This window comes from Chrysochloris asiatica, unplaced genomic scaffold (assembly GCF_000296735.1).
Source record: "Chrysochloris asiatica unplaced genomic scaffold, ChrAsi1.0 scaffold00068, whole genome shotgun sequence".
Lineage (NCBI taxonomy): Eukaryota > Metazoa > Chordata > Mammalia > Afrosoricida > Chrysochloridae > Chrysochloris > Chrysochloris asiatica.
In genome coordinates, this window is record NW_006408586.1 from 4314406 (window position 1) to 4333764 (window position 19359).

At 36.7% G+C, this 19359-nt stretch overlaps 1 protein-coding gene across 1 annotated transcript in view; it reads left to right on the top strand.

Annotated features, from left to right (window-relative positions):
• CADM2 (cell adhesion molecule 2) overlaps window positions 1-19359 on the top strand; it is a 535372-nt gene that overhangs the window by 352997 nt on the left and 163016 nt on the right. Inside the window, exon 7 of the mRNA XM_006864647.1 lies at window positions 6498-6676. Within this exon, the coding sequence (XP_006864709.1) occupies window positions 6498-6676 (179 nt within the window). The remainder of the gene's footprint in view (window positions 1-6497; window positions 6677-19359) is intronic.

Sequence of the window (19359 nt, forward strand, 5' to 3'; positions counted from 1 at the left end):
TTAGTCTTCAAGTTATACAAGAAAATTAGACTTTGAAAAATGTTCATGAGATATAAACTTCAGTTTTATCTACTGCTCACCTGTAGAATTTCTAAATAGAAATAAAGCTAGAGGGCATATCCATGTTTGATTGTACAATAGACAGGACATGGGCATCCATAACTATGACTTCCTGCTATTTCTTATAATAAATAAAATATAATGTGTTCATTTCCTAGGACTGTTGTAATAATTTACCATGAAGAGAATAGCTTAAAATATTAGAAAATTATCCTCTCACAGTTTTGGAGGCTCAAAACCAAATATCAGCAAGGATGATTCATTCTGTAGGCTCAGAGGGAAAATCTTTATCATATCCCTATCCTAGAAAGTATTATGGAAAATGCAAGGCTCTAGGGATTATTGGAATACAAATTTAAATGTTTCCATAAACTGATACAGCACTGGAGGCCCTCAGTTGGCTTTGCCAAGAGATTTAGAAGACAGCTCCGGCCAACCATTTGTGCCCATTCCAAAGAAAAGTGAACCAAAGGAATGCAGAAATCATCGAACAATATTATTAATATCACATGGAAGTAAAATTTTTGCTGTACATATGTTAAAATGATTGCAACAGTATGTTGGCAGGGAAATGCCAACAAATCAAGTTGAATTCAGAAGAGGACATGGAATTAGTGATACCATTGCTGATGTCAAATGGATCTTGGCTGAAAGCAGAGTATACCAGAAAGAAGTTTACTTATACTTTATTGACTATGAAAAGGCATTTGATTGTGTGGATCATAACAAACTATAGATAACATTTTTAAATAACATTTTGAAGAATAAATATTTCAGAACACTTAATTGTGCTCATAAGGAACCTGTACATAGGCCTAGAGGCAGTTGTTAGAACAGAACAAGGAGATACTAAATGATTTTAAATCAGGAAAGGTGTGTTTTATGGTTGTATCTTTTCACCATATTTGTTCAATTTATATGCTGAAAAATAATCTGGAAAAGTGTATATTATATGAAGAAGAGCTTGGCAACAGGATTGGAGGAGGACTCATTAACAACCAATGCTATGCAAATAATACAACCTTGCTTGCTGGAAGTGAAGAGAACTTAAAAGACTAACTGATGAAGATTAAAACCTACTGCCTTCAGTATGCATTTCACTTCAATGTAAAGAAAATAAACAGTCTCACAACTGGACAAAATAAATAACATCAAGGTAAATGGAGAAAGGACTGAAGTTCTCAATTACTTCATTTTGCTTGGATCTCCAATCAATGCTCATGGAAACAACAGTCAAGAAACCAAATGATGTATCACATTAGGCAAATCTGCTGTAAAAGAACTCTTTAAAATGTTAAAAAACACAGATGTCAATTTGAAGACTAAGGTGCACCTTACACAAGTCATGGTATTTTCAATCACCTTACATGCATGTCAAAGTTGAATAATGAATAAAGAAAACTGGAGAATTCATGCATTCAAATTAATATGTTGAGCAAGAATATTGAAAGTACAATGAACTACAAGAACAAACAAGTGTGCCTTGGAATAAGTCCAGCCAGAATACTACTCAGAAGTGAGTATGGTGAGACTTCATCTCTCATATTTCAGACATTTTATTAACAGGGACCAGAACCTGAAGAAAGACATTATGCTTGATAAGGTGGAGAAGCAGAGAAAAAGAGGAAGATGGAGATGGAATGACACAGTGGAAGCAACAGTGGATTCAAGCATAACAATTGTGAGGATGGTGCAAGATCTGTTGTTCAAAGAGCCACTATGAGTCAGAACCAGCTAGACAGAACCTGGCAACAATTCCTAGCATCTGGTAGTTGTCAGCAATCCTTGGCTTGAATATTTATCACTCTAATTTATGTTACAATCTTCACATGATATTCTTCTCTCTGTGTATCTTTGTGTTTTCACATGGCATTCTTATAAGGACATCTATCAGTGGTTTAGAACCCACCCTATTCCAATATTTCCTCATCTTAACTTGGTTACATATGCAAAAAAGTAATTTCCAAAAAAAAATTATATTCACTGGCACTGAGGTTAGAACAAAATATTTTGAGGGGAAACAAATCAACCCAGTACATGTGGATACAAATATTTGCAAATTTCTCTTTTTGCTTTGAGTCAGAAAAATATTTTTACTCAAATGCTATTGTAGTGACATATACATATGTGCATATTTGCATTATTTTAAGAACATGAAAAGTTTAATTTTTTATAATATTAATTTTATTCTCTGAATATGAAGGAAAAGACAATGCAGAACACAAAGGGGACATACTCATTTGATCAAAAGAAGGACCTTGAAAATATATCCCATATTTTGAAAGCCAACTTTTTACTCAAGGATACCAGAACTCTAGTGGGACTCATTTTTCCATGGTTGAACTACTTATTCTTCATTCCTCAGCTCAATCACAATACTGAAAAGGGAAATGAGCTCTGAAGGCAAAGCAAAGTTCCATTCTTGTCGATACATAGAGAAAGAATGCTCATACAAACAGTTGGGAAAATTGGATTGACTGCAATCTTGGCTTACTCTTACAGAATAAAGTTCTCAAAGACTGATTTTAGTGGAAATTGTTGTTTTTGTTGTTGTTGTTAGATGCCACTGAGTTAGTATTGACTCATAACGACCCTAAGGAGCTCTGGTAGCTTAGTGGTTATGAATCGGGCTGCGAACCTTAAGGCCAGCAGTTGGAAACTACCAGCTGCTCCGCGGGAGAAAGATGAGGCTTTCTGCTCCTGTAAAGATTTACAGCCTCGGAAACTCTGTACAGGGTCGCTATGGGTCGGAACTGACTCCACGGCACATCACAACAACACAACATAACAACCCTATGCACAACAGAACGAAACACTGCCTGATCCTGGGCCAAACTCATAATAATTGCTGCCACGCTTGAGTCCATCGTTGCTGCCACTTTGCCAATCCATCTCACTGGGGTCTTCCTCTTTTTCTCTGACCCTCCATCTTTCCAAACATGATATCCTTCTCCAGTAATTAGTTTTTTTTTACTGATGCCAACATTAAGTAGATAGGTGATCTGATAAAAATAGCAATTTTTCCTTGTACTATTTTATAGCTAAGATATTGTTAAAAGTCCTGAAGACTCTCTTATTAGAAGCACACAAAATAAAGTATGAATTAATAATGACAATAATAAAACTTGCTGAAATATAAATCACTTCACTAAGGCTTTAGAATACAGGGAAATATGTACATGAGACTATTTGACTTCATTTTTCTCTTTTATTTACCATTCTCTGTGACCATAGGATGAAGCTGTTGCAAAAGTGGTTTGAAATACATAAGAAAATAAAATACAGTTTTAAAGTTATAGATTTAGCAAACAGAAAAATAAATCAAATTTCACTTCACATGGAAGAGTTCCAGCTTTAAATTATTGAGGCTTTTAAAGGGGAACTTTCAGGGTTGAATATACTAATATTCTCACTGCAGAGTGGTATGCATTGTCTTGTTATGTCAGGTGATGTTTTCTCTATCCATGGTATATAACTCCTACTCCTTTTCAGCCTTATCATCTAGGAACTGTAGAATGGAACCACTTTTTAAATGATCTCCTTTGGATGCCTGAACAGCAGGGAAGATTGTTATTCATTTGAGTAAGAAACTCAATCATTTCTGGGTTCCAATTAGAGAAAGCCTAAGGGCCCACTTTATTAAGATGAAACACAAATTGTATCAAGACTTGCTAAACCTCTTAATATTTTTATGGTGATATTAAGAAACTTGAACATTTAAAATACTAATTGGGAATATGTGTAAGCTATTTTTAATCTATGCATAATCTCTAGCCTGCATTTCATTATAATTGCAATTTATGGTGCTGACTCCTTTTGCCACCTTGAAGAATTACCACAGAGTATCAAGTATCTTACAATGTAAAGTGCCAGAAGTGACTTACACCACGAACAAAACCTCCTGCTCTCCATTTATTCAGTTTCCTTTTAATTATTATTTCCTGAAATTGATATTTTTTATGAACAAATATATATATTCTAATTATAGATTGGCAATTTTAATAATTTGTCTAGATCTTCAACTACATTTTTTATACAGTATAAATATATACATATGCACATATTTAAATTGTATTTTATACTTAAAGAAGTCATGTGTTTTAAAAAGTAATTGTAAAATTATGAGTAATGTAAGATTATGACTGAGTTTGGGGTATAATTTGTAGTATATGGAAATGGCAAGATATTGTTGTTGTTAGGTATCATTGAGTTGATTTTGAATGGGAATTGGTTCAAACCATACCTATGTGTACTTAGGAATCTTGATATGGTAATGTAGGATAAGCACTGGACTGCTAACCACAAAGTCAGCAGTTCAAATCCACCAGTTGGTCCTCAGAAACCCTATGAAAGGTTGCTGAGTCGAAACTGACTCGATGGGACTTAACAACAATAACATGTACTTAAAATTCTAATTTATGCATCAACATGGAGTCCTGGTGTGGTGCTGTGGGCTAAAGTGTCAGACCTCAAAGTCCTTTGAACTGCAAAGTCAGTGGTTCAAGCTCACCAGCTGCTCCTGGGAAACCATATACAGGGTCACTTTGGGTCAGAATCTACTTGGTGACACTTAACTACAACAACAACATACATTAATACATCATTGCTTTTTTTTATCATTGCTTATTAATACAGGGGGATTCAAAATTTAGTGGAACAACGGAATTGAAAGATACTGGAATGGGATTTTTCTACGAACTTTTTGAAGCCCCCTCATAATAATAATTTTTTGTGTGTAGTATTTTAAGGAGGAATCTTCTAAATTCAGATTGCTGTTATTATAACTTTTGTTTTACTTGCACTTAAGAAGCTTCATAGAAAGGTCATTATTTGTAATATTCAGCTGTGTGAAACAAGCTGCAGTTTTTTTGTGTGTAGCCTGTTATAAGCATTTATGGATGTATGTGGTCCAAGATTATCCAGAGCATCACTTTAAAGGTAGGAGCTAATCAATTCAAATCACAATTAACAGATTAGTAGGAATCATTTACCCAGATCAATGTTCTAATTATATTTATAATAGTTGTTGTTGTTGTTTTTGTTAAGTGCTATCAAGTCAGTTCTGACTCCAAGTGACCCTATATAGGGTTTTAAAAGAGCAAATGGTGAATTTGAATCTCCAACCTTGCTGTTCAAATTGACCTTGAGGTCAAGTGCTGATCCTATGGTGTTACACCAGGACTCCATATTTATAATAACAGATTATATCAGAATGTAAATTAATTATTTGACCAAATTAAGCAAATGTCTAAAACATTTCTGAGAACGATTTTTAACTGTATGGTAAAATTATATTGAAATAAAAAAATGTAGCATAGAAGAAGTAGGAAAATATCAGAAAGCAGAAGAGCAGATGAAATATGAAACATGGTGTCAAATAAGTTTGAATACTTCTCTGATATTCTATAATTTATATGTTGTTGTTATTAAGTGCCAAGTTGGTTTTGACTCATAGTGACCCTACATAGGGTTTCTGAGGAGCAGCTGGTGAGTTTGAACTGCCGATCTTGCAGTTAGAAGTTCAGTGTTTGTCCTACAGTGTCACATTAGGACTCCATATTTATATGCATTAACTTAAAGTAACCAGCAAAGTGCTTTCCTGAGACTTATAGAAAGTGTATGGAAAGGTCCAACAATAACTATGATTATAAACACTTATGGATAGAAGTTGTTAATAACCTATTTCATCTTTAATAATTCTAAAAGACTAATATCGTTCAAAACAGATATCCATAGTTCATTTACTGTCCTTTCTTTCCTAAAAGCAATTGAAACAGAAATTCTTTGAAAGCATTTTATTAAAAGAGAACTATTGAGAAAAATCTTTAAGGGAATGACAAAAGCAAGTGAGTAAATTAGAAGAATTAGGTGTTTTTTTAAAAAGTAGCTTCTCAACTGTGTTCAAAAATGGGTTTAATCCCTGGTAACTTTGAGGAGGTGACTCCAGTAAGACAAGGACTATGTGCCACAAGGAGGCCTAGTGTGGCTGTGTGGGTTAATGCTCTGGACTGTGAAATTGGTTTGAATCACAAGATCAGCAGTTCAAGCTTACCTGTTGCTCCCAGGAAACCCTATACAGAGTCACTATGGGTTGAAACAGACTTGACAGCACTTACCAGCAACATGTGCCATTGTGAATGGTTAGCAACAGGACCTGAATAGCAGACAAGGCACAAGTATGACTACAGCAAGTACTCAGCAAATTACCTCTTCAATACAAATGTATTTAACTAGAATAAAACTGAATTGGGTTGTATTTGCCATATTTCCAACTCTTTTGAAGTGGGTACATGATAATGTTTCTTTTAATATGTCTTATAGAAGTTAGCACTTGGTTACATACAAATTGTGTGTTAAATGGTGACTAATTGTTCTATTAAATTTATTCACAAAGCATGCAAGTTTTCCTTATCTATGTGCATGTTTGAATCCACTAGGCCAGAACCTGTTTTGTGGACAAAGGATGGAGCAGAATTACCAGATCCTGACCGAATGGTTGTGAGTGGTAGGGAGTTAAATATTCTTTTCTTGAACAAAACGGATAACGGTACATATCGATGTGAAGCCACAAACACCATTGGCCAAAGCAGCGCAGAGTATGTTCTCATTGTACATGGTGAGTACTTTTTTGAAAACATTATATAAAAAAAAAAAAACGACTGACCTAAAAACTTAAATTTACCAAGATTTACTGATATGTTCCAAGTCAGGCTAATAAAATAAAATCTTAACATACACTAAAGATAAAAGTTAATTCTGTCAAGTTTTCTTTTAATATGCATTTATTTGTGAAATATTTGGTAAGACTAATAAATTATATTAATGATTATCTTTAAAATTCACATGCCAATATTTTTACTTCTAATTGAGAATCATAAAATTAATGTCTTTCTTAAGCTTATTTTGGTTTTATTATGATAAAATCTGTTTTATAATTGTTATAACTAGTTCCCCAAAGAATGACAGTATAGTACTGAAATGTGCTGAAGATAATATATACAATACTAATGATAACAATATTAATTTTTTATCAATAATCATTTGAAACTTTCACAGACAATATTCTGTTGACTGCAATTATCTCATACTGTAAGTAAATATAACAAAATGGCAGAAGGAAACTTGAGTACCAAAGACTGAAAAGGATTTCTCTGGTGTGGCACTGCTGGTTAATGTGCTGGACTGCAAGGTTAGTGAGTCAACTCACTAGCCACTCTTCAGAAACCCTATACAGGGTTGCTGTGAGTCAGAACCCACTCAACAGCACTAAACAACAACAGCATTAATTGATTCGGTTATGAGGATTTTGGGTCTCATTGAGGTGCAATCTATACTGAAGATAATAGTCTTTGACTATTACCAGTAAGCATTTTAAGTCCTTTTTACTTTCAGCAAACAAGGCTGTCATATGTATCTTTCAGATTGGTCATGACGCTTCCTCCTATCCTAATTTTGTTCTTCTTCATCTAAAACATCCTTTCAGATGATTTCCTCTGCATATAGAATGAATAAGTTTAGTGAAAGGACACAACCCTTATGTAAGCTTTTCCTGATTTTAAGTTATGAATTACCCTCATGCTTTGTTCAAACAATAGGCTCTTGGTATATATAAAGGTTAGGCATGAGCACAATTAAGTGTTCTGGAGTCCCCATTATTTCTAATATTATTCATAATTTATTATGATCCACAAAGATGAAACCCCTAGCAAAGCCAGTAGAAAAATCAGTATTTATCTTTTTGGTACTCTCTGCTTTCAGTCAATATTCATCTGACATCAGCAATGGTATCCCCCATTTTACATCTTCTACTTGAATTTCCAACTGTTGTCTATCACTGTATTCCTATAACCGTGTTTTAAATTGTCATCAGCAAAATTTTACTTGCATTTGATATTAATGTGTGTGTGTGTCTGTGTTAAGTGTCATTGGGTCAGTTCCAACTCATAATGACGCTGTATACGGTTTCCAAGGAGCAGCTAGTGACTTTGAACTGTTGGCCTTGTAGTTGAGAGTTCAGTGCTTATCCTACAGCACCACTCCCATATAGTCACCATTTACACTGGAAAAAAAAAAAAATTGCAATGGATAAGTTGTTGCGCTTGCAAAATTCAATTATGTAGGTTTCTGGCATTATTTATGTCACCAAAGTCATATTTTCCAACTACCAGTTCTTTTTTTCCAACTTTATATTATAATCACCAGTAATTATTAATGTATTTTGACTGCATATTTGATCAATTTCAAACTACAAAAGTTGGTAAAATTCTTCAATTTCTTCATCTTTGACAGTAGTGTTTGGTGTGTGAATTTGAATAATAGTCATTGACTAGGAGTCCTGGAAGGAGCTCTGGTAGCGTAGTGGTTACGAATCGGGCTGTGAACCTTAAGGTCAGCGGTTCGAAACTACCAGCTGCTCCGCGGGAGAAAGATCAGGCTTTCTACTCCTGTAAAGATTTACAGGGTCGCTATGGGTCGGAACCGACTCGACAGCACTTAACAACAACAACAACAAGGAGTCCTGGTGTGGCACTGTGGGTTAATGCGTCAGACTGCGAAGTCATTTGCACTGCAAGGTTGGTGTTTCAAGCTCACCAGACACTCCTTGGAAACTCTATACAGAGTCTCTATGGGTCGGAATCGACTTGATGGCACTTAACAACAACAACAACAACAGCATTCCTTCTAGACATATAGATCACATAGCTATCCTATCACTGACAGCACTGTATTTCAGGATAGATTTTGAAATGTTGTTTTTGATGATAAATATGACATTGTTCTTCAATGTGTCATTCTCAGCATAGTAGATATGATTCTCTGATTCAAAGTGGACAAATGTCAATTTCAGCTCACTAATGCCTAGGCTATTTATCTTCAAACATTCTATTTCATTTTGACAACTTATATATTTTGTTTGTTTGTTTCATAATTAGTGCATTCATATTCTGATTATTAATGGGTGCCAGCAGGTGTTCCTTTTCATTTAGACCTTTTCATTTAGACTCATGCCATATCAACAAATGAAGGTTCTTTTCTAAGAATTATTCTATCCACATTGTTAAGGTTGACTCTACTTTAAGGAGGCGACTCTTTCCTGGTTGTATTTTGAGTACCTTCCAATGTGACAGGCTCATCTTCTGGCACTATATCAGACAATGTTCCATTACTGTCCATAAGCTTCTCACTGCCATTTTTTTTCTCAAAATCAGATCTCCACCTTTTTCATCCTAGCCTTAGTTATTATGCAAGCTCCACTGAACCGATCCACCATGGGTGACCCTGCTGGTATTTAAAGTACCACTGGTATAGTTTCCAGCATTACAGCAACATACAAGTCACCACAGTACATTAAACTGATCAATGCTAACCTAGTATTGCACCAAACATGATGCTGTAAAAATTTAAATAGATCTTAGGAATTTTGAATGGTTACATTTATTTGATATCTTTTCTATGAATCTAATCATAGAGAATTATAAGAGGGTTGAGTTAGTTCTTCCCCAAATAACGTTTTAAGTAAAATTTAAATCTTTGTAAACTTTAATTCTAGACCCCAAATTTTAATATCAGGGAAAGAAAATCAATCCAATTTGTGTTATTGTTATCTGATATTTCTTTTGTTACAATCCTGGCAAAATTAAAAGAAAAATGACATATTAAGTCATTATGCAACATTGTTGTTTTAAAATGTTTTTAGCATATAAAATTTCTCAGTTCTTAAAATTACCTCAATGGGATAGTAAAAGGAAAGTACATGATGGTTAGACTTTGTCCAGTACATCAGTATTTTTTTGGAAGATTAGCAAAAGTCTGTTTCGTGTAAATTGGAGGTTAAAGATATCCCAACTGTTTGACTTTTCCAACATGCTATACCATTCCATAGTCCTTGAATTAATCACTACTCCTCTTTTCTCTTAAGTCCCAGGGTTTAGCAACACACTGCAGTATCTCACAAGACTCACAATTGTTAAAAAACAAAAAAAAAAAAATAGGCTCATGCAATTGTGGAGACGGGCAAGTCCAAAATCCATAGTTCAGAAATCAGTCTGGAGGAATTTTCTCCCTCACATTGTCTCAGTAGTCGAGGATCCCAAATCGGCAGGTCAGAGGTCTGCAGGAGCTGGTGATTCAGGTCAGGTGATGGGCTGAAAGTCCCATGAACTGGAGGTCAGATGTAATGAGCCAGATGCAAGGTATCCTGAGCAAGAGAGAGAGAGAAATTGTCCAAATCAAACTTATAAATTGGAGTCAGACCATTGCCCCAAGGGAAACTAAGGGTGGTGACTTGAGTCACACCCTCTAGTAAGGTGGGGGCATCCTTAACCCTTCGTTCCACTTTAATCTTTACTCATTAGCCCCACTTTAATCTTTATTCCATAAAAACTCATTTCAAAATGGGTCCATATTCTTAGGCACAGAGGCTAAGATTTATATACTATTACAGAATGGAGAAATTTTGCTAGAAGGACTATAATAAATAATGAACTGCCCTGCAGGCCTCCCCCTGGCTCTTCTAGCCATTTGTTCTTTCATACTTGAAAGACTAACCCCCCCCCAAGTGTTTACCAGTCCAAACCAGTCATTGACAATTTGTTTTTCACTATGATAAAGTATTCTAAAAGTGAGGTTACTCAGGTACTAACAATTCAGTTCTGCTATTTGTGTCTGTCTGACCTGATCAGATTCTCCAAAAGTTTGTCTCATCTTCATGCTTGGTTCCGAAAATAATATGGTGGTGGTGGTTATGTTCCGTGGAGTCAGTTCCTACTCATAGTGACTTGGTATAGGGTTTCCAAGACTATAAATTTTTAGGGGAGCAGAAAGCCTCATATATCTCCTGTGGAACCACTGGTAGTTTCAAACTGCTGACCATGAGATTAGCAGCCCAACTCTTAACTACTATACTATTGAGAGATTTTTCCCTAGTTCTGAGTCTTTCTCAAGATGTTAACATAATGTTAGATTTTCCCCACTGCATAACCCATTCATTACTCTACCTTCAACTATTATTTCTCCTTGATTCTGTTTATCATTTACTTTTACCCAAACTTCCCACCTTGGAAAGAGACATCTGTTTCACCTGCTGTGCTACTCCAGACTAGCAAGACCAGTCTAGAAAGTGCTTTTCCCTTTGGCCACTCCCATTCATGCTGTATAGGGTTATGTAAGTACAATGCTAGTCTCAATAACTAGGCAATGCGCTACTATTTATTGTCAATTCCAATTTTGCCAGAAGGTGGAGAAAGTACAATCCATCCTATCAGGCTGTTGGGAATGCTGGCATAAAGGTTCAGGGATATATTTACAGTTTTTTGCCAAGGGATAACCTCTGCTTCTGTTACTCAAAACTCCAATATTGATTCTAGGACTGCAGCTTGCCGCAGGAAAAATAAACAATTTCAGGTGATGTGTGGAAGAACTGTACAGTAGCACCAGAATCTTCCTCCACCCCCTCTTCTTCAGTTCCCCCTAAAACACATAGGAATCTGTACAGTGTGCTCTCCCTTTACCCTCCTCATGTTGAGTGTTAGCACACTCTCATGAAGGTGTGGGAGACAGCCCTTCATGCTTTTATCTTCCCCCATTTTAGATACTAAATGTTTCAATTCCCCATTCCAATTCTCTATCAAACCATTTCTCTAGATGTGATATGTAGCATGGTATATCCATTTAATATGATACTTCTCAATCCATTGTTGCTCCCTCTGGACTGTAAAGTGTGTTCCTTGGTCTGTGGAAACATAATTTGGTGGCCCAAATTGGTAAAGGTTTTTGTTGTTGTTGTTTTTTCTGCATCCATTAAAATGTTCAAAGCCCAGTACAGAGTACGTATCTATTACTGTGAAGACCCATTTGTACCTGATGCCATTGGCACCATTGGTCCTATATAACACACTTGCCAGCTGTGTGTGGGGCATTCCCCATGAAGAATCTGCCCCCGGAGCTGTTTGTGTCCTCTGTCGTTCTTGCTGGCATTTTGTGCCTCAGGGGGTGAAAGAGGAATGTGTCTAAATTCCACTCTTCTCTGCATTACTACAGCATCCCCATGTCCACTCATTCATGAACCCAATTGGCCTCCTTAAGGAAGCCTATCAATCTATCCACATGCTCATTCCAATCGCCTTCTGATCTAGGAATAGGGTTATTTTGATGATCATTGATATGTTCTTCTCAGATGCACACTTTAAATTCCCAGAGTGTTTTCCATAGATCCTTGCCCCACCTGGTGGTACCTATAGTAGTCCAGTTTCCATCGTCCATTCTTCTGACAATTAAGCCCCACATACAACCATCTTGAGTAGAGAGTTCATAATGTAGCTTTCATGGATTGTGCAACATTTAACAGTTGAGAAATAGTACCTTCTCAAATAAGAATGGTCAATTGAATTAATTTAGTCAGATTTCTGTAGACACATCCTGAGAATTTCAATATTAAAGATAATCAGAATTGTGCCAAGATAGTATGTTAGATAGTTGGAGAAAGAACCAAAAGTAGCTTTTAGTTTATGAACCTAAGTTTCAATCTTAGCTTTCTAAATACTTCTCTAACCGAATAGCTGCTCACCTAAAATAAACTGGGACCATGTTGTATAGTATGCCATATTGTGTTGAAAGCAATATGACATAAAAACATATACACAGAATTGGAAGGAAGTGACAAAAATAATCCCACAATATTATTTAAAATATATGTCACTCATTTTGTAAGGTAATTCATGTGGGGAAAATTTATGTTTTTCCAGTGTTTGCAAGCTAGCCAACAGCATGATTTCCTAAGTAGCCAAGCTACCTTTAGCTAGTTGGCAGTTGACATATTTCTAATAAGTATTTCTCTCAGCACTTTGTAAGCAGTCAGTTTTGACTTTGCTTTTTAAACTACAATTCATCAAATGCACCCCTTGGATTAATGCTATTCATGCTGCTAGATAAATGCTGTGAAGTTCAACAGTAGTTTATCGAAGATTATTGACATAAGTAATGAGAAGCTGGATGAAACAGTGAAACCGTATTACACTCTGTTTAAAAGGGCTCCAGTTGGGTTCATTACAAAATAAAGTCCTCCCACCTTTTTTTTTTTTTTTTTTTTATGTTTTTGCTCACTGGGTATAATGTTTCATTAGTCACTTGGTTGTATAAATATAAAAAGCTATTCTCTCCTGTTAATGGTTTGGCTGTTTCAAAACCCTACTAAATGATGAAACTTGAGTGGAATTTCGATCTACCTTGAATGCTGTATGCATTTAGGAATGGAGTGATAAGTGATCATTGGTGAAAACTCTATCCTTTTATCTTTTACACCAAGGTTGATTTTACATTAGCTGTGATAATTTAATATATCTCTAGCACATACAATTTTTTTGTGTGTGACCTGAGACCCTTCCTATGCCTTTGATTTTCCCAGAGTTGCCTAAGTTGTATTGAGTCCTGTGAAATCATCTGCTATCTGCATGCCTTACTAATGTTTAGATTTTGTTCTTTGGGTGTCAGTGGAAGTATATTATTTAAATGTTCTCACATTTAATTGTCAACATCACTTACAGATTACGTATCAGCACTGGTGGTATTGTCGTTGCTGTTGTTGTAAGGTGCTGTCAAATCAGTTCCAATTCATAGTGATCCCATGCACAACAGAGCAAAACACTGCCCATTCCTACACCATCCTCACAATTTTTGTTATGCTTAAGTCCATTGTTGCTGTCACTGTATCAGTCCATTTTGTTGGTGGTCTTCTATTTCACAGACCCTCTGAATTACACCTTTGCAAATTTCAACTTTACAACTACAGATGGTCATTCAAAATTGGCAGTCTAAAATTCACTTCAAAGAGAAGTCTAGTGAAACTCGGCATACAAATACTGGTAGAATGAAGCATTATATCTATGACATATTTGTACTTTGGAGGTTCCATTAGGAGAGAAAATAATCTGTTAAAGTGGCAGTCATAGTTAATACTTCCTATGAACACAATATTTATTTTTCCTTTCTTGTTTCTATACAAAAAATGTTGAAGTTTCATATTTTCTTTGGTATCATGCTATTTACTGGTTTGGAATGACAGATTACATCAGTATTTTCAACTGTCTTGAGACACTTTTTCCATTGAAGGACTTGTATCTATTCACCAACTTATATTGTACTTGTATGTTTAGTGCAGAGGCACTATTGGAAGTGTAAAGGTGAATAAACTTGAATATGAGAGGTAAGTTAGGCATTCAAGTAGTTGTAATACAAAGTAGAATAAGGGCTCTACAATAATGAGCATATAACTCTTTATATGTTCAGAATTTGAGTTTGTAGTACAGGCATCCAAACTTTTGTTTTAAAAAGTAACAATATTTCTGGATCTGCATAAACAAATTGCATGCATCATGGATGTTAGTACCCAGAACAGTACCAGGTACATAGATGTACAATAAGTTACCACTATTATTGTTATTATATTGTTATGAAACTTTATTAGACAAAAAGCAATTGTAATCCAATACTGTGGTAGGAATTTCACACAAAAGTTGCATACAATTTATTTCTTTTAGTCTTCTCTGAATGGTTCCCAGAATATAAATTAAATTCATAACTTATTGAAACACAAGAAAATTCTAAATTCTTGTAGGCCAAGCAATATAGAGCCCAAAAATTCAGCAATAATGCCAACTAGTAGCAAATAAAAGAAGATAGCATTCATATTTTGTTTCCCTAATGCAGCATCTAGTACAGTATCAAGAAGATAACTGTAAAATACCTTCTCCGCAAGCAAAGACAATCCAGATCTACTTTTTCCATTAAGAGAGAATGGTAGATACCTATTTATCATATAAGAAATGGCCACATAGTATTAATAGTGGCATCAGGCTAACTTTAATTTATTCTTGTGGTTATTGTTACATGTCATAGAGTCTGTTCTGACTTCTAGCCACCATGTATAGGGTTTGTGAGGAGTAACTGGTGGATTTGAAGCATGACCTTGTAGTCCAGTGCTGATTCTACAGTGCCACACATTACTATACACTGTAATGGCCTCAAGCTAATTTTATTGTATTGGTTGGAAGTAATTAAAATTTTTATATTCATTTGTCATTAAAAAACTCTTTAAATACTTAAAAAGTTATAGCACCTGGGACACTTAGAAAAATAGGAGACAGCTTAAAAAATTCGTGGAAAAAAAATCCATTTCCTTTTAATTACATTTTCCCACAATTTTTTGTTGCCCCTGTGTTTTTATGGAGAGTGAGAAACACAGATCACTATGTCTCCCAAATCCTAAACATCTTCCTCTTTCTCTGATCTCCTAAAGTGTTTTAATTCCCTGTAGTTAGAGAGGTTTATATCTATTCCTTAGAATGGAAATGGTATTGCTGTATCATCAGCCTCAGAGTCTTTGGGAAGCAATCCAGGTGCACACATAATAAATAATAACATATTTTCGCTTTTACCAGTAGCTGTAACAACTCTGGCAGTTCCCGATTATAGAAAATTATAAAAGGAAGGAGTCAAATTAGAATTTCAGTGAAGTGATCAGACTTTCTTAAACTCTCATCACATAGTTGGGATGCACTATTCCAGAATGCTTTTTATGATAATCCTCCTTCTGAAAGCTTAGATTTTCTATTTCCATAGTAACTTTTACATTATTTAAAATTTATTTTGCCACTGCTCTAACATACATCACTATTTCATTATTTTCCTTCTTGTATAAGTAAATATTTATGAAAATTTGTCACTTGGTCATAGTGTCTCAAATTATTTTTATTTTTATTTTGCCCACTATACATCTGCCACATTCTCAATTTTCTTAATATGTACATGTTTTTCTTTTCTAGTAAATTTCAAGTTTACTAACATAAACACAAGTAAAATTTTCCATAACTCATTTAATGATTGTAGAAAGTTTAATAGTATAAAAAGTATGCTTAAATTTCTGACATGACTATCAGTTTTCTCATAGTTGCTTAATTTGATATCAATAAAATATAATGTGACAGTTGTTAGGTACGACTGAATCAGTTCTTCACAACAGGATCAAATACTGTCCAATATTGTGCCATTCTCACAATTGTTGTTACATTTGGGCCCAATGTTGTTGACACTGTGTTAATTAATCTCTTTTGGGTATTTCCTCTTTTTCACAGACCTACCATTTACCAAGCATGATTTTCTTTTCCATGGACTTGACCCTTCTAATAGTATGTCTCAATATGAGAGATAAAGTTTTGGTATTCTGGCTTCTAAATAGCGTTCTGGCTGTACTTCTTCCAAGACAGATTTGTTTGTTCTTCTGACAGTCCATGGTAATTTTAATATTCTTTTCTAATACCATAATTCAAATGCATTAATTCTGCTCCAGTCATCCTTATTCATTGTCCAGCTTTCAAATCCACATGAGTTGATAGAGGATACCATAACTTGGGTCAAAATAGATGCATTTTATTCCTCAAACTGATATATTTTGAAATAGCTTTGACTAATGCAATATGTCCTGTGGTTTCTTTCTTTTTTTTATATAGGATGCTTTATTTTGAGTTATGTGATAGTTGACATGGGAGAACATTAGCTTCACATTGATACCATCCTATATCATTTCCTTGCCATGGTTACAATCTCCTACATGCATCATCCACCAATCACAGGGTATACCCCGCAAGCCTGCCCCCAAGTCGTCAGCACACAGCTCCACTTTCTCTCCGGGTTCAAAGTCCCCAGCTGCTCCATCTCTCAGCCTCCATCATCGTCTCTGCCTCCATCTCTGTCATCACCGCTTCCCTGGGTATGGGTCAGTTCTCCACTCCTCTCCCTGATGGTCCCAGAGACCCCTGTCCCTAGACTGCAAAGTTAATCCCTCCCCTCCCTTTGCTACAAAACATCTACCTTTACATTTCCAGCCCTCACAATCAGTCCTGATAACAATTATTCACCATTGTATCATAAGAGACCTATCTGCATCTCCTTTCCTTGGCCCTGCCTAGACAGATTCGATACTACTCAGTGGAGATTCTACCTTGTTCCACGCCCTCCGGATCTAGGTTCCCTCCTGAAATCTTGTAAGCCAGTCACGTCTTGCCTCTGTAAACCCCCCCCTCCCCCATTCTGGGTAGCCAATGTCCAAGTTGCTCATCCCTGTCCTTTCCTTGTGTGGAGGGGGTGGGAGAGATCCTCACTGTGAAGATTTGTTCCCTCTTTTGAGCTACTGCTTCCATAGGTGTAAGTCAAGTTCATCAAATTGTATCAGATTATTCTTTTTTTTCCTCTTCTTTCTTCTTCTAGTTGAGTTCTGACCATCGAAGCCAGGTCAAGTGGGTTTTATCTGCAAGTGTGGGTGTACTTATGCCTGTGCCTTCTCTTCTTATCAGCTGGACATGTCACTCTCCACTCTAGTCCACTGTGGCTATGTCACTGATTCTGGGCCCAAGAGTCCCCAGGTCTTGCCACACTGTTGGCCAGCCAGGTCTCCAGCCGGGTTCACAGGAGTCTATTGAACTTTGTAGGGCTTAGCTCACAGCTCCACTGCTGCCCTTCCCTCACTTCCCACTATCGACAAATGTGGTCAACAATCAGAGGGTGTATTCCCATTGGGTCCCAACCTTTGAAGGAGGTTTGCCCTGAGGGTACCGGATCACTTGCTTTGATGTCTCCTGGGCAAGCCACTTATTTGTTCTTATAATAATCAGTCTGTATTGTTTTGTATTTTTCCTGTCAGTCTTTCTTTCAGGAAGTATCTTCTGTTCTTCTGGCCACTCCAGGCTGGTCTGCTTGTTCTTTCAAGTGGAAATTTCCCCTCAGAAGATTCTGGATGTTGCTCAGGATTCCACCTATGGTCTTGTGTAATGCAGAGGCTCTGCAGGAAGCCTCCTTCACTGGGCACGTTGTAGCCCCAGTTTAAATATTCCAATCAGTTATAGGCAGAAGACAGACTTAAAAGCTTTCTATGGTGATACTTCTGGCTATTCCTTTCTCTCCCTCTCCAGTGTCTATTATATAGTGTTATGCCAGGGAAACCAAGATTCAAAAGACATCCAAGCATCTTAACATTGTTCCCCCCCCCCCCTTTTGCCCATTCCAAGCATATCTCAATGTCTGTATCCCAGAGCCCTGTTGTTCCAGAGTTGTGAATATATCATTATTTACCTCTGTCACACTTCAGCTTCACATTCATCATACAATATTACATTTCATTACAATGATTACAATCCCCTCCATGCCTCATAAAATAATCAAAGGATACAGCCCACAGGCCTGCCCCCCTGGCTGTCAAGAAACAGCTCCTCTCCCTCCCTGAGTGCTGTGTCCCAAGCCACTCCATCTGTCCACACCAACATCTCTGTCTCCATGCCTGGCTTCATTGCCTCTCTGGGTAGGGTCACATTTTTCACTCTTCTTGCTTGATGGTCCCAGGGACCTCTGCTCCTGGGCTGCAAAATCAATCTCCTCCTTTTTCAAAAAAATTCTGCCTCTAAATTTCCAACCCTCACAGTCACAGTCAGTCCTGATGGCAGGTATTCTCTGTTGTACCACAAGAGTCTTATCCACATTTCCTTTTGTCAGCCCTGTCCCAACAGAATGGAAATCATTCAGTGGAGGTTCTGCCTACCCCATACCCCATCTGGGATTAGGCTCCCTCTTGAAAGCCTGTAAGCCAGTCGCTTCTTGCCTTTATAGCCTCCCCACCCCCCATTTTTGGGTCTGGGCAATTTCAAGCCCCCCTCAAGGTATTCCAGTCAGTTAGAGGCTGAAGACAGGTTTACATGTTCTCTATTATGATGTTTCTGGCTATTCCCCCTCCTCCCCCAACCGTCTATTTCACAATGATAGGCAAGGGAAACCAAGATTCAAAAGATAGCCAAGCATCCTAACATTATTCACCTTTTATCTCCTTTCAGGCCATACCTCTATCCCTGTATCCTGAAGCCCTGTTATTCCAAGGTTGTGCATACATCATCATTTACCTCTGTCCCGTCTAGCCCATGTGAACCTGCCCAACTGTTCTCCCATCCACCTTGTTCTTCTTTTTCCCTTCCCTTTCTTGTGTATTGCCACCACTACCACCCCAGCACCCAGGCTCTCCTATGTCTATTCCCTACCCTGTGCTCTTTCTTCCCCTCCTTCCCTCCCCTCCTCTGAATCCATACATCCCGGTGTTCAACAATTATATGTATAGATTTTCCCCCCCTTTTGGGTGGGTTCTTTTTCTCAGTCCTTCACAATAATGATCTTATGCAGTATTTCTCCTTTTGTGACTGACTAATTTAACTCAGCATAATGTCCTCAAGGTTCATCCATGTTATGCGATGGCTTGCAGCTTCCTTG